General features: G+C 43.9%; 1 protein-coding gene and 1 pseudogene across 1 annotated transcript in view; both read left to right on the top strand.

Moving 5' to 3' along the window:
* LOC116565136 (translation initiation factor IF-2-like) overlaps positions 1-15421 on the top strand; it is a 118654-nt gene that overhangs the window by 50300 nt on the left and 52933 nt on the right. Inside the window, exons 4-5 of the mRNA XM_032298599.1 lie at positions 1735-1956; positions 2330-2872. Of these exons, the coding sequence (XP_032154490.1) occupies positions 1735-1956; positions 2330-2833 (726 nt within the window). The 3' untranslated portion in view covers positions 2834-2872. The remainder of the gene's footprint in view (positions 1-1734; positions 1957-2329; positions 2873-15421) is intronic.
* LOC116565135 lies at positions 3603-4647 on the top strand (annotated as a pseudogene).

Here is a 15421-nt window from a genome sequence, read left to right as displayed (position 1 = left end):
TATAGAATCATAGTAAGAAAAGCCTCAATAATTTACCTAAAACATGTCTTTCTAGAAAATAAACACAACCATGCAAAATAATTGCATTTGGAGGAATAACCAGTAACAATTCTATAAACCTATCAGCTTTATTTCCAATAATCAAGTAATCCCCATTAGGATGGCCTAGGTTGCTAACTTAAAGCTATTGGCATAGGAGATTCATACAGTCTTACAAATACATAAACACTAACATGGTGATTAATATAACTACATTTTTCATAAAAACTGCACAATGCATATAAAATATGTATTTGATCTGAACTACTTTTTCTAAATATATATTCTTTTTTAAGTTATTTAACACAAGATATATTTGTTTACTATTAGAAAAAATATTTGATTAAGAGGAATAATAAAATTCATGTAAGAAAAAAGAAGAGCAAGATTGTTAAGGGCAATGCAACAGGAAGAGATACAGACAATCCTGAAATACACAATAGAATAACTAAACTCATTATAAACTCCTATCTTCGAAAATTTAGGAATAATTTGTGAATGCCATGACATTCTAAGGTGGGATCAGCAAGTCTTATTACTGAACTAACCTCTCACTCTTAGATCAAGAATTAAATATTTGCTTTGCATTTAGAATTATAAATCAAAACTTTTAGGAATCACACAAGAATTTTACATACATGCTCGAAGTTTTAGATAATTAAAAGTGCATTAAGAAATGCACAAAGCAAGATTGTTGAATTCATAAAATCTTGTTTTTTAATTGAAATATTAAAATAACGATGTATTATTACATAGTTGCTGTTAATTCTAAAGTCTGTTCCCAATACATTAATACCATAAAGACTACAAATACTTCTCCAAGTAGGCAATGGGGACAAAGGGATATGCATCATATTTTAACCACATTCACGAAGGGAATCAGATCACCAAGTTCTGTTCAGTCGCAATACCACCTTTTGGGATACTCTTCCAAGCTTTCCAGAGATGCCATAGCCCCCTTTTTTCTTTTGCCAAGAGAAGGGAAAGGTAATGCCTCTACGTATTTCTATTTCTAGTGAAAAGACCACCCAGGGGATTCTGCTAGAGTCTACAAATGTTTGACAAAATACATTGTCAGAAGATAAGAAACAGAGCATGATGAAGAGACAGTCCTGTTCTCAGGCATCCCAGCCGGCTAGGGCCCTGCAAAAAGCCTAGGACAGCTCCCAGTCTTTGATTTCCATTGCACCCGGAAACTTTTTTCTACCTCCAAATTACAATGACTTCGGAAAACACATGTATGTGACGTTATTACACGGTACAAGTACTTGTTACCCTCTCTCCACAATAAAAATTAACAAGTTACCACTCCAGCTACCTTCAAGGTGAGGCAGTAAGAAGGGAATCCAAACTGCATAGTAAGATGCTCAGCAGACATAACCCGCCTCAACCTAAAATATGTGAAGCTCTTTGTAATCGGTTGTAAAACACGAGACAGACTTAGAATCTCAGTTGTAGGCTCATAAATTCGTAATTTTCGAAACGCCCAGCTCAGGATATTTTGTGTTTCCAGCCCCATCCAGAGTTTCCCGATCAAGTTTCAGCCGTGATCCACCACTCCCCACGCTGCCCCTCGCCCCTCACTCTCCCTCCTTCACTCCTCTCCAACTTGGCTCCCCGGCCGCCGCAGACGCCTCCTCTCCTCGGCCTGCCCCGGAAAGAGGTGACACCCCGGGGCTTTCCGCTCGCTCGAAGCCCCCCAGGAGCCTGTCAAGACACCCCGCAGACGACGCGGGGCCCCGCTACACAGCGGGGGCCGAAGAGGGCCAGGCGGGCTCCCCTCCCCGCCCCCACAGGGCGCGCAGCCTCCGGGCCGCCTTCCTCGGGGACCCAGGGGCTCCCCGGAACGGGGGCGCGGCGCCTGGGTCCCCGGGCGAGAGGCGCCGGCGAAGTTCCCACCTGAGCCGGCGGCCGGAGGTGGCGGGCGCGAGGGCGGGGCGGGGACCGGGAGGCCGGACCGCGGAGAGAGCCCGCGCGCCGGGGAGATGCCCCGGCGCCGCCGCCTCACGGGGCCACTCGCAGCCACGCTCCGTCCCGGCTCCCGCCCGCCCGCTCCCGGCGCCGCGGCCCGGCACTAGGACCCCAGAAAGGAAGGAGGGCGCGCCGGCGGCGGCGCCGCACTTACCGCGCTCGGCTCGCCCGCGCTGCCGGCTCGCTCCCCGGCCGCAGCCGCCGCGTCCGCCCGAGCCGCGCGCTCACCGCGCCGGGCCAAATTCAAAGGAGCCGGGCGCGGGGGAGGGGGCCCGCCGAGGGAGCCGGGAGCGGGCGCCGGCGGGGCGGGGGCGGGGAGGGGGCGCGAGTGTTACAACTTCCTTCCCTGCCCGCCCCCGGCCGCGCGGCCCCGGGACGCGGGAGGGGAGGGCGCCGGCGCGCCAATGAGTTCACTTTCTTTCTCTCCCCCGCTCTCCCCCCTCTCCGCGCCCGCCGGCCCCTCCAGCCTCCTCCGAGGCGGCGGACCAGGCCGGGCCGGAGTTTTTGGGGCTCGGCCCGCGAGCGGGAGGACGGGGGAGGCGAGGGAGGAGGAAGAAGGCGAGCCGGGCCGGGTGAGGAGGCCCGCGGGGCGCCGGGCCGGGGAGCGGCATCCAGGACGGTAACTGCGCGGCGGGCGGGGGACGCGCCGGGCCGAGTGTGCCCGAGCCCGGCGCGTACACGTGTCCGTGTGTGTGTGCGGGAGTGTGCGAGGGAGAGAGGCGAGGCGAGGCGAGGAGAGGAGCCTACCATGCGCTTCCCCCGGTGCGGATCGCGGGAGAGCCCAATCGCGGGGCGAGCTGGACCTGGCTGTGATCATTTATAATCCTTGACTCCTCCGCTCCGCCACTTGTCAAGATGACAGGTACTTTATTTCTTCTTTTTTGTTCAAAAAAAGAGATTCCCCGTTTACTGCCTTTTTCTGTCAAATGGGATTTGCCGGACTGAACCACGTTCGCCGCCCCTCCCTCCTTCCCTCCTCCCGGCCGCGTCTGGTTCGGGAAAGCACCGAGTCTCCCATGCTGTGACCAATCAGTGCCTCCACTACTCTCGCCGCGATTTAGGGGTCATCCGTGAATAACACTTCACGCTGATGAATGGCTCTTGCCGGCTTTCGGCTCTGATGAGGGGTCTGCCCGCCGCTGATTGCAAACACTAATGAACTTACTGCGCCAGTTGAAATTCACACACACCAACAAAGTGCAGGGGTACGTGCGTGGGGGTCTGTCCTTTGCTGCTGCCGGTGGAGGGGAGGCGGAGGCCCTGGGGGAGGGGGCGGGTAATTGCTTCGGACTTAAGTGGAAACACTTCTCTGTGTAATCAAACCTCTAACCTTCTTAGAAAACTACTTTTCTTGATCTTCCGTAGGGTGGGCATTTCAGGTCAGCTGAGTCACCCGAGGAGGTGGGAGTGCAAGACACTGCTGGGAAGACGGATTCGAAGGCAGAAGGGTGTAATTAAGGATTTCCACCCCCGGTAGGCGGCCCATCCTTTGCAGAGCCTCTGAAAATGACCCGCGCCTTCCCTTCCATAGTGTCCTCTCGTCCGAGACCGAAAAGCGCAAATGACCTTCGGACAGGGAAAGGAGGCAGTAAACACTCAGACTTCCTTACCAGCCCCAGCTCGGCACTGTCGCGGAACAACTGTCTGACCCCCGGTTCAAGCACCTAGACCTCCCCACGGCAGCACTTGGCCAGGGGCGGACGCTGTATCCCCCCCGAAGGCTCCGCTCCCCACATTTACTACTCTCCCTTCCTCTCCATTCTCCCCTCCGAATAGCAGGCAAACACTTGTCCCTGCGTCGGTTTTGTTGGCTATGGGAGGAAAAAAGTTTGCTGCTCTTCCCAAGACACTGTCACTTTCTACTCACTGAAGTTCCCACCGCAGCGCGGGCTCCTGGCTCCCCAACCCCCGCCCCTTGGCTGCAAAAGGGCCCTGCCCCGGAGCTTCAGAAACTGCTGGAAGTTCCAGAGTTTTGTAGCCCCGAACGGGCGACCCAAGCCCTGAGCCTAACCGCTCTCTGGGTCCGCGGTCCGCAGGATCCTTCAGGCACCTTTCAGATCCGGGATGAGGTGGCTGCTGGGGTGGGGCGTGCGCGTTTGGGGCGGCCGGCTCACCGAGTGCGTGAAGCTCCCCGTGGGTGCCCGAGGGTCTTCCCGCCCTCCCCTGGGACTCGCCGCCCACCCGTGGAGGGCTGGGAGCTCACGACCAGGCCTGCCCGGGCCACCGCCACCGCCGCCGCCGATGTGTCCTCGGAAGCCTGGCGGAGACTGGTGCGCTACTAGCATCCTCGCGCCACCCATCACTTTCAGCTTCAGAGCGGATTCCGCTGACCTGTACCTAATTTGACTCGGCCGTTAGGAAATCCACTTGCCTTTGTAACTGCCGTGCAGAATCAGAAACAGATCGATCACTGGGAGAACAAGGATGATGCTTCCTAGGAAAGCCTGAGCCTTTATGATAGTTTCTCCAAAGTTTAGGGTAGAGGTGACTAGGAGAATCCCTGAACTCGAACTAGTGTGCCCAGACCCACAACCCGAGTTCTCGAAGTTGCTAAGTGCTCGAGCGCAGAGCAGGGATTAGGGAAGTCTTGGTAGTAAGCGAACCCGACCTGGCTCTCAGGGCGCTGCTGACGGAAAGCAGAACCCGACCTGGCTCTCAGGGCGCTGCTGACGGAAAGCAGGACGAGCACATCTTTGCAGAACAATCTAGAGTCGCCCTGGGGTAGATCCATCTCCTTCTGCCACTGAATTTCACACTTGAAAAAGATAAGATCGTGGGGGCAGATGAATGATATCCCCCCACTCATTCTAGCCATTCTCATTATTAAAAAAAAAAAAAAAACTTGTCCATTAGGAAAGTATGTCCCAGATATTACAAGACGATCATGCAAACTACTTGAAATTTGAATCCGGACATGATCGTAAGGAAACTCTTTCATAAAGCACTTCTGTGGCCCAGTTCCCTCTCTCTCTCTCTCTCTGTCTCTCTCTCTCTCTCTCTCTCTCACACACACACACACACACACACACACACACACAAAGTATTAGATCTTTAAAACTTTTATAAGTATCTAAGTTAGTGAGACAGCCTCTTACTATCTAGGAATACACAATAAAGAGACGAGACCCTGCCCCAATCTTAAAGAGGCCAGAACTGAAGAGCTACATTGTGGGAGTTAAAGGATGCTTCTTTACAGCTCTTTTTTTCTAGAATCCTCATTATAGCTAACGCTGGTAATAAAGGTAGGAAACAATAGAACTCATAAAACACAGAAATGGTAATAAATCTTGGCTCCTGTCTCCAACCCAGTTCCTTCTTACATGACATTCAAAGTTTTTCAGTATGCAATAGTGAACATTCACACTATGGTTGCAGTATAGAAAAAATACTCTAGAACTCATTAATACGGCCCTGCGCACACTATGCAGGCGTCGCTGGTGGACAAAGCGTGCAGGTGTCCTCCTCTACGTCTGCCTGCGTCTGTAATCCAGGCAGGTTATGTGTGTTAAATTTGGGTCTCTCTCTCTCTCTCTCTCTCTCCTCTCTCATACAAAGAAGTTCCATCATTTGAGGAAAAGCCGATGTTGTGCAGTGCCAAACTGTACCACAGGCTTCCTCCTTCAAATGAATCCCTGGAAAGCAGAGAGGCAGCTTGCTACGTGACCATCATGCTTTTTGCCTCACTGAGCTGTTGTCAAGAGAGGGCGGGGATGGCGGGCAGCTCACGCCGTGCCCTCCGCAGCAATAAAAACTGGAGCTGGAAAAGAAATGCAAGACATCGCTGTCTGTTTTGCAAGCCTCTGGCTGCCCTCTGCAAACTGCCCGGCGCGGCTGGTGACTTTGCGGTGTGAACGCAGCTGGTCGTGCCCGGGGTAGTGACCTAGCTGGCGGCATCGCCCTCCCGTGGGCCCTTCTTGTCACACAGATGCGCAGCCCTCCTGGGCCCCTCTTGTCACACAGATGCGCAGCCCTCCGAAAGGAAAATGTGGTCCAGCTCCCATCGCAGCACCTGGTCCTACTGCTAGGAACGAGTGCCTGCGGCCTTTGCAAACCTCTAAAAAGTGCTCGGGAGGAAGAGAATGGGCCGAACCTCCGGATTCCATTTGGGGAAGAGGAGCCAGGGCCACCAGCACCCTGCCCTGCCGCTCCGCCTCCAGGTGGGCCAAGTCTCAGCAGAGTGTCGCTGCCCACCTGAAGGTGACACCTGTCCATTTTAGTGAGCATCACAGGCGCCTTCCGTTTCTCCCCTTTGGGGGCTGTGCGTTTTCTCTTCCTGCCCTAAAGAGCCAGCTTGGACCTGAAGGGGCCGAGTAGCAGCTGTTTGTGCCTCTCTCCCGTGCGGACCGACGGTCTCCGCAGCCACTTCCTCCTTTGACACGGGAGGCTTACAGGCATGCAGAAAGCGAGCACCGGGTCAGGCAGGTATTAGGCTCTCCTAGGAGACTTGCGGACATCACTCGAGTTTACCTATTCCTTGGACTTGATTACATCCGCTCTAGCACACTGAGGCATGAGTGGCCTGCCTGCTGGGTTCAAACCCAGTGGCTGCCCTGGCTGCAACCTCTCCCACTCAAGAGACCCTAGGAACGATGAGGAACGGGGTAGAAATGACCAGGGGAGAGAAATCTCAGATACCTAGACCTTCCAGCTCACCCCTTGAAGACCAGGAAAGCCAGTAACCCACATATGCCCCAAAGGAGGTTATGTCTCAACTGAGAATAACAAAAAGGTGATGAGCGACTTCAAAATAGAGGCTGAAGGCTGGAGCCACCGAGCAAAACCCCAATTCGAGACACCTGAGGTGTTTCCCTTACACAAATGGCTTTGCAGGTAGCAAGTGATTGATCTGCAACAGTGAACAACACTAAAACTTACATTTTTCATGGAAGTCTCTCAGGTAGCCTTAAAGTTTTTATTGGGTGGAGTTTCCCCCTGCCCTCCCACCACTGGCAAAAAAATAACTTATCCCTTGGCTATTAGACTGAGGGAACTGTAAAACAAATATTTTTAATTGATCACTGACAAAGTCATAAAATTAAATGGCTGCAGTGGAAAATATGCTTTCATGATTTTAATTAAAGCAAGATAAGCCTCTCTCAATGTGTATGCATTTTGGAGCCACTGGGTGGACTGGTGATGAGACGAAGCAACCTTTAACTGGGACTGTGCTTCTCCAGTCCATTTGCTTGTATTCCGTGGTGTAAACCTGGCCTACGCGTAGCTCTGACCTTTGGTGGAAATGCATATGTGTAGCACCACCCAAGCGTTCCTTGCTTTGACTAGAGCTTCATAAAAGATCCCAGGTATCACAAAGGATTTTGAACACCAGTGTCTTTTAACATGTGGAACTCTCAGTTTTGGTTTAGCTCTGTGAATGTGTTTCAAACTTGCTGTATTATTCCACACTGAAAGTGGGAACCTTTCTAATTAAGAGTTATCATGGAGTACCTTTTAAAATCTGACATATTTTCCATAAACAAGTTTTCAGTGAGTAGTGTATTTAGTGTACTCAAAGTACGCATTAGCTGCTGGCAAGGTTTATGATAAAATAGTGACACTACAGGACGATTTTTTAGTAACACCCTTTAGATATTTTAGGGTACAGCTTATATGTTAACTTGTAAATGCAGGTTAAAAATATAGGTATCAAGTGACTATAAATCAGTATCAAATTGAACATCTTTTTATTTCCCAGAAGAACCCTGCTCTTTCTCCTCCCTTTGGTGACCCCTTTGTCTGGAATACTCTGTATCCTGGGACCGTGGAACAAATAGTGTTTAAAGCACTGATTAGTGGTATTCTCCTCCCTTAGCAGTGCTTCCACTGTGTTTTCTGCATGTAATAAAGGTTGGCACTGTTTTTTGTGTAGGCCTTTCCCAATAGCTGAGAGCTCTTGGAGTGTAGGGGCTTGACCTTATGCCTCTTTGGACACACAAGCCTAGGGCATGGGCTGGCATATAGGAGCTGCTCAATAAATATTTATTGAATGAATCAGTGGATACATGAATAAAATGTTTTCATTGTCTTTAGCCTTTCTGACTTTCTTTTTAAAATAGGGATATGTCATAAATAAAATTTACCTTGAAAATGTATTTAAGTACATTTTTCTATTTCTCTGACCATCAAATTTTTCAGAGGACATCGTTTTAAAATTCTGGTCATTACAACGAACCACTTTTGACCTTGATTGACTTTTCTCAGAAACGTAACAAAAACAATGAGAAAAGGCAAAGAGATCAAATTTTGTTTTTTTCTTTTTCAGTAGGATATTATGTTTATTGAAATTTGGAAACAAATTGTAGCAAGCACCTATAACGTGGATACTCCCGTTTTATATTCATTATGACATTATTTATATAACCCTATTGTCTTTCAAATTTCCTTTGGATTTTTAGTGGTAAGGAGTATAGAGCCTAAGATGACTGCTTTTCATTTCTTCAAGACAAGGATTCAGCTGGTATTGGGGAAACAATCTCTGTTTGTTCCTGTCTGCTCAGGAGGACTGTTTCTAATTGATCTGGCATGGAATTTAGTTGGCGATGTGTATGTTGCAACTGAAGCGCAGAGCCTGTGTGCTTTGTAAAGTGATAACCATATGGGCCTTATTTGAAACATTTGAGGATTTTCGACATTAACCTGGGTTAAATTGAGCTATAAATTCAACTCAAATGTATATGTCCTGACAAATTCGTCATCACTTTGGGTAGATTCGAGCCATGCTCCCCTCAGATTAATAAAGATGATGACCGCTTATCACAAATGCAAAGATTCGTCATGATAAAGTACCATAATGTTGTACTTTGCACTGTTTAAATGCAAATTGTCCAAATTAAGCAGACGTTGTCTACTGTTATCACTTTCAGTAGAATGGAAATGTTTAAAAATGATCTCTGGGTAAAGAAAAGGATATATAGTCAAATCTATTTCCTCTTACACTATTTTCAAGTGCACTTCGCTATCATGAAGATTTAATTAAGCAAGCTCAACTAAGCTAAGAAGCAAAGAGGCTGAAAGTTATTACTTATAGAAACATTCAGGACTTACACAAAATAATTTATTTACTGTTCTTCATTTAGGGGTTTTGGCAACAACCGAAGGTTAAAAATACAACAGAATTCTATAGCTCCTTTCCCCTATTTCTGAATATCAAATTTAAAGCTTACACTTTGTTACAGATAATAGTACTAAGTTATAGATGTTGATGGTTCTTCCCTTGCTGCTTTAAATTGCCTTGAAAAAGATACAGTTTCTTTAATTAAAAAAGCTGCACAGAACTAATCCCTCTAGCTGAAAAAAGAAAAGTTTTAAGCAATCTCTTTCTGCTCCGAGAGAGAAAGGCAGACAATACCATAACAGATCAGAAACATAAGCTATAGTGTGCAGCCAGGAGCACAGCAGGGAACTGAATACTGCTCCGACTGTGTCATTTTTTAATCCCCCATCCCAGTTTTCCCCGTCTGACCTCATGCTGAGATGAAGTTATCACAGAAGACAGCTTTACTCTCACCAATGAATCCAACCCTGGATCTGTATTATCCTTAGCAGATCAAAACACTGCTTTCATCAAATAGCATTATCTGCATAAAAGGCATGCAATTGCCCGATAATTTCACCCAAACTATGCTATTCATTTAAAGGACAAGAAGAGAAATGTAATTCATTCCTTTTGGGGGGTGGTAGAGAAGAGTGAGACTTGGGGAGAGGCAGAGGCTGGAAAAGCTAACTTACCCCCTTCACTCATGGGAACTTTTCTGTTTTTAACACAAAATCCCAAGAAGGGGTCCATTTAAAAGTCCCCCTACTCCTGCGCTTTAAGATTAATTGTTGGAGCAATTTGGTGCAGTTTGAGTGACAAAAGTGCAAGTTGTGTAGAAAACTGGCAGTGAGAAATTACAAAGCTTGCCGATGTCATTAGCCATGCTTCCATGAACCCCAATAAAAACATCATATCCAGTAAAATTGGAGAAGCATCAGAATTAGCTGGACAATTGGATGAAGTTTAACACAATGATGTATTGGTGTGGTGGGGGGATCCTTACTGGAGATCTTTCTATGCATTATGAGAAGTTTGAATCCTTACAGTGGGAAGACAAAGACATATTCCATAATTCTGAGTTGACACTTTGAAAAATATGTAAGAAATCTTAGAAGTCAAGACTAGTGTTTTTTTTAAAATTTAGAAAATACTTTAGCCTCTTTCAGAAAGCCTTTTCCATTTTATGTTGAAACAGTGTTCTCATTTGCATTGTAGATTGTATAAGCTGTTATAATGGGCTTCTCTTTAATGGATCCTACCTCCTTATTGAGTGACATCAGTTGTTTTGTTCAAGGTATGGTGATAGGTTAGAGCAATCAGGCAAAACCATTTGTGTCAAGTAAATGGAATTACTAAGAAGTACTAAAACGGGAGTTTTAGTACTAAGTATGGGTGACCTATTAGGTATATGTTAATGTCCTTATCATATGTTTTACTCACCATAATTTAAATGATTTCATTTGAAAATGTAAATTTTCCTCTTAGCCCTTTCAGAATTTACTATGTAAACTGACCCTGCAAGAAATTCAATTTAATCTCTACCCTTCCATCACCCAGACAACATCTATACACAAAAATGTGTAGGACAAACGATCAGAACCGCTTGAAAAACAACAACATTAACATGCTTCAAATCAGAGGCAAGGAACACTCCTGGAAATTCATGAAGCAGGTGTCGGGGCAAGGATTTGTCCCTTGAAAGAAAGAATCTGGTTCTAGAATAAAGTAATTGTAGCCTTATTATTCATTATCATTGCCGCTTTAATTACATGTAGGTATTCCCTAAAACGTTTAAATGCAATTCATAAATAGGGGTTTTTTTTTCCACACCAGCTTTCCAAAACTACAACTTGATACTGAAGTGCTCTGAGACTAAGAGTCTGTAGATATATAGTCTGCTCAGTAGTAAAGTTCCAACTGATATTTCCAAAATACAGCTTCATGACATACAAATTATCTGAAATTTAATGTGATTAAGCATTAAACTGTGGTATTTCCTTGAATTTAATGACAGAACTATTTTCATGTCAAACTTGATTACAAGAACCAGCTTTCAGAGCGAACTGTTTCAAATCCCAAATCATTAGCAGATCATTTAGGGTTCAGTCTCACAAAACTTCATGTCTATGAAATATCAACTAAAGATATGTAAGCAGAGAGGTGAGTTTCACATTTTGCGTACATATGTGTTGGTAGGGAAAACCTACAAGTCACATTTCTGTCTGTGAATCCCAGGAGGGTAAAGATGTTGACATCATCAATACCACCACCACTCTTAACAACATACTTTTGATGCAGTTCATGCTCATGTACTATTTTCTCAAAGCCTGTCATGGACCATTATACCCATCTGTAATGGACTTAGACAACTTCCTTAAGACTTTAGAAATTTAAAATGCAACATAAGATTTTGATATTTTATTTCTTCTTTACTTTCACTTCAAGTCTGTGTTCAACTCATAGCTGATTTTTCTAAGAGACTAAACCTGGGTCATCCATAAATGCTGATGTGAGAAGTACATTAGGCCACAGTCGCATGAATTACCATAGTCTGGAAGCCTAAGCAGTCATCTTCATGGGTCATGGAATTCTTTCTTTCTTCTCTTAAGGATGACACCAGAAATACCACTACTCTTAGAGGGCAAACTTCTCAGGTGAGGCAGAAAAAAGATATTTCTACCAACATTCTAGGTAAAGCCATCCTCTTGCCATAACTTTAGTTAATTTTTGGTGCTTAAGACAGCAACGCTTGGTTTGCTCTGTGGTGTGATGCATTTCTGAGAAAAGAGTTGTGGAATAAGGCCATGAAATGGTAAAGGAGTCATATTGAAATACAGCAAGCTCCTACGGGCCATAAGGTCTGATTTTTAGTTTACCTGATGAAGATGAAACTCTGGCTTTGTTTGCTTTAGTGAAAAATATAAGAAGCCAGGCATTTCTAGAGCAGACTGGGAGAAAGAAGAATTTGGCCTGGGCAGAGAAGCATCCAAACTTCTTTCTGTGTTTACCTAACATTTCTTTCTCAGCCCTATACTCTGAGGCCAGCACTTTTAATCCACAAAATCCATGAAAGACCAGGATTCACCTTCCAGTCTTTTATCCTTGGATAAGATATCTAGGAGGGGGAAAAAAGTAGGCCATGAGAAGATTATAAGCTAAGAGTCTATAAAGAGGGAGGAAATTGGCAGTGAGAGAATCTGAGTTAGGGGAAAAAGAAGGGAGAACAAGCTTAAACTGAAGATAAACTAAGAGGATGCTGGAAGGAAGAGAGGGTGCATGTGAGATTCCTAGCTCAGAGTCCTGGCTTAATGGAGTTCTGCATTTATCTTTAGTCTCTCTTTACACTGATCACTGAATACTAGAATCTTGCCTCAAGAGTTTATGGTGTTACTTAGAAACAAGATTTAAATCAGGCCACGGCATAGGTAATATTTATTTTCAAACTTATTAGAAATCAACCTTTACTATATTTTGGAGTAATGCTGATAATAAAGAGGTTCTTTATTGAAATTTAAGGATTATCTTGGTGACAAACAGGCTATGAATATCTATGATAGCCCTGGACCAATAATTTTCTAATTGTTGCCTGTAGACCCCCTGTAGTCAGAATCACCTGAGGGTTCTTAAGAAAATATACATTCTTGGGCCCTATTTCAGCCATAGGGAATCAGAATCCCCAAAGATAGAAACAATAAGCATTTTAAACAAGTCTTCCAGAACATTCTTACTCACAGGGAAGTTTGAGAAATATTGCCCTGGGTTAAATAATTTGCATTAAGTAAATAGATATTTCAGTTTTATCATTTCCCTATTACAAAGAAGTTGCAAATAACTGTAGTTGAATTATTCTCAGAATTGACACATTCCCATTTAAGAAAGAAATCAAAATACACAAAATGAAAAGGGTGAGAGTATCTACTGGAGGAAATTCCAGCTGAAAAATTCAGTGACACATCAAAATTCAGTTTTAGATTATGTTTTCTAAGAGTCGTAAAATCAATGTTACAAATTGAGGTAGCATTTTCTACATATTTTAATGGTTGGAACACTGTATATATATTTTTGCTGGCTATCTTGTTTAATATTTTAGATATGTTTCTAAAATTATGTACATTTTGGAATGAACATTTAAATATGTATTAGTTCTATTTATTATCAGAAATTAAAGCATGCTTTTTGCAAAATGGAATAGAAACTCACTCAACTTGTGTAGCCTTTAATAGAAATCCCGCATAAATATATATCCAAAAAAAATTAAGAGCTTTATCTGGAAGCTAGGCATTTACAGGTCAGCGTCCTATGCTATTTCTAGGATGGTTTTCATAAGCATTGCTCATGCTGAAAGCCCTTAAATTTTTAACATAAAGCATTATCACTACCCTGCCATCTTCACTTCCTTCTTTTGCAATTACTTGTCTCTGAAGGATGTGACTTTTAACAAAGTACTATGATTACGCTTACGGATGAGACCCTCTTTTCTCTTATATTGCGTGGTTAAAGCCCTTATTATAAGTAGTGGGAAAAGCATAAAAACAAGTCTTTCTTTTTATGTTGTCTTGACTACTGCAATTACCTGGTCTTCATCTTATTTTCCCTCCTCCTCCTGACTTGCCTGGCCTACGTGAATGTTTTCTTGCAGACACTGTGCCCACCATATAACATACATTATCTCACATGGTCCTTATAAAAACTTCAAAAGTCGTTATTATTTTCCTCATTTTAAAGAGCAGTAAATTGAAAAGTAAGTAATTTGTCCAATGTAAGTAGTAGAGCCAGGATTAATTAGTCTTCTTCCAGAGCCCCAACACTAAGAATGACACATATTTCTAGGAGGAATAAAACCTGCTCTGATCCTGTTAGTTACACACATATAAAATCATACACACACAGAAAGATCAACTAGAGTTTAATGAAAGAACAATGCTCTTCAGAACAGACACACCCCTAATGTGAATTCTAGAAAGAAAATAACTTTATTGCTTGAGTCTGCTTTTGAGAAAAGTAGTTTTATAGTATGAAAAAATTGAACTTAACAAAACTTTAGGTCCTGTTCCACAGTAATTTTACTCATCTTTCTTTGTTTTATATGTTGTACATATTTACAATAAAATTGTTCCCCAAATAACACTTTTTTTAAATTATTTTTTGAGATTGATTCTCACTCTGTTGCCCAGGTTGGAGTGCAGTGGCATGATCTTGGCTCACTGCAACCTCCACCTCCCAGGTTCATGCAATTCTCTGCCTCAGCCTCCCGAGTAGCTGGGATTACAGGCTCCTGCCACCACGCCTGGCTAATTTTTGTATCTTTTTTAGTAGAGATGGGTTTCACCATCTTGGCCAGGCTGATCTTGAACTCCTAACCTCATGATTCACCTGCCTTGGCCTCCCAATGTGCTGGGATTACAGGCGTGAGCCACCACACCTGGCCTATAACACATTTTATGATTCCTTTACCTACTTCTCTAATAACATTACTGCAGCCCTCAGCATGTATTTTTGAATGATGGTTGAAGGCTAGACTTACGGAAGATTTCAGCTCCAGAAGGATGGTTCCCTCCTCAATTGTTAATCTATTCAGGGTAAAGTAAATCACTGTTTGAAGGACTGAGTATAGTTCAGGGATGATAAACATTTGTCAGTCTGATAAAAAAGTTTCCAGGAAGGCTGTAACTGCTCCAATGGCCTTTGGCTTGTAGAAGTTGGTAATTCCTCTTTGAAGGACCAGGGAAGTTAAACAGGGTGAATGGTAAGCTTGCTGCTATTTGAAATTAAAAATCATTGAAAAACTGTCCACTGGAACACCTTAGGGAATGAATGGCAGATAATAATGGTTTATGTGTGGTTGCAAAACAATAATGAACCTGTCGAATCAATTGTTCTGAATAGCAATAGATCACAGTGGAAGGAAAAATGCACCTCCTTATTGACCCCTTGTACGTTCTGCTACATTTCATTCTTGTGACTTTTGAATGGTTTTCTTTTATACTTAATCATGCAGTGACAAATTAACCCTAAAATGGTTACCCACAACTCTTCCTAAAGGCGGAATTTAATATAAATAACTGAAACAAGAGCAGAAAGTAAACCCAGTATCTTTACCTTTTTATGGATGTGATATATTCATGATAAAAATGCTAATTTCAGGTCTAAAATGAACATAAAATAAATCAGTGCTAATCATGTGTGAGTTTTTTTATTTAACAAAAGACTTAGTAAAATAACAAACTTATAAATAGAAAAATGAACTATGACATGATCTTACTTTATTAATTTAGGTTTATCTTCTAACAGATGCATAGTAGTGTGGCCAAACATATTTTGCCATGATCTGCAATGACTGATAAACTATTAAATGATTAATTGTACTGGGCACAT

Source organism: Sapajus apella, unplaced genomic scaffold (genome assembly GCF_009761245.1).
Source record: "Sapajus apella isolate SASKATOON/1434 unplaced genomic scaffold, GSC_monkey_1.0 scaffold39, whole genome shotgun sequence".
Lineage (NCBI taxonomy): Eukaryota > Metazoa > Chordata > Mammalia > Primates > Cebidae > Sapajus > Sapajus apella.
The sequence above is the reverse complement of the archived record's forward strand: the minus strand, read 5'-3'. Positions and strand labels throughout refer to the sequence as shown.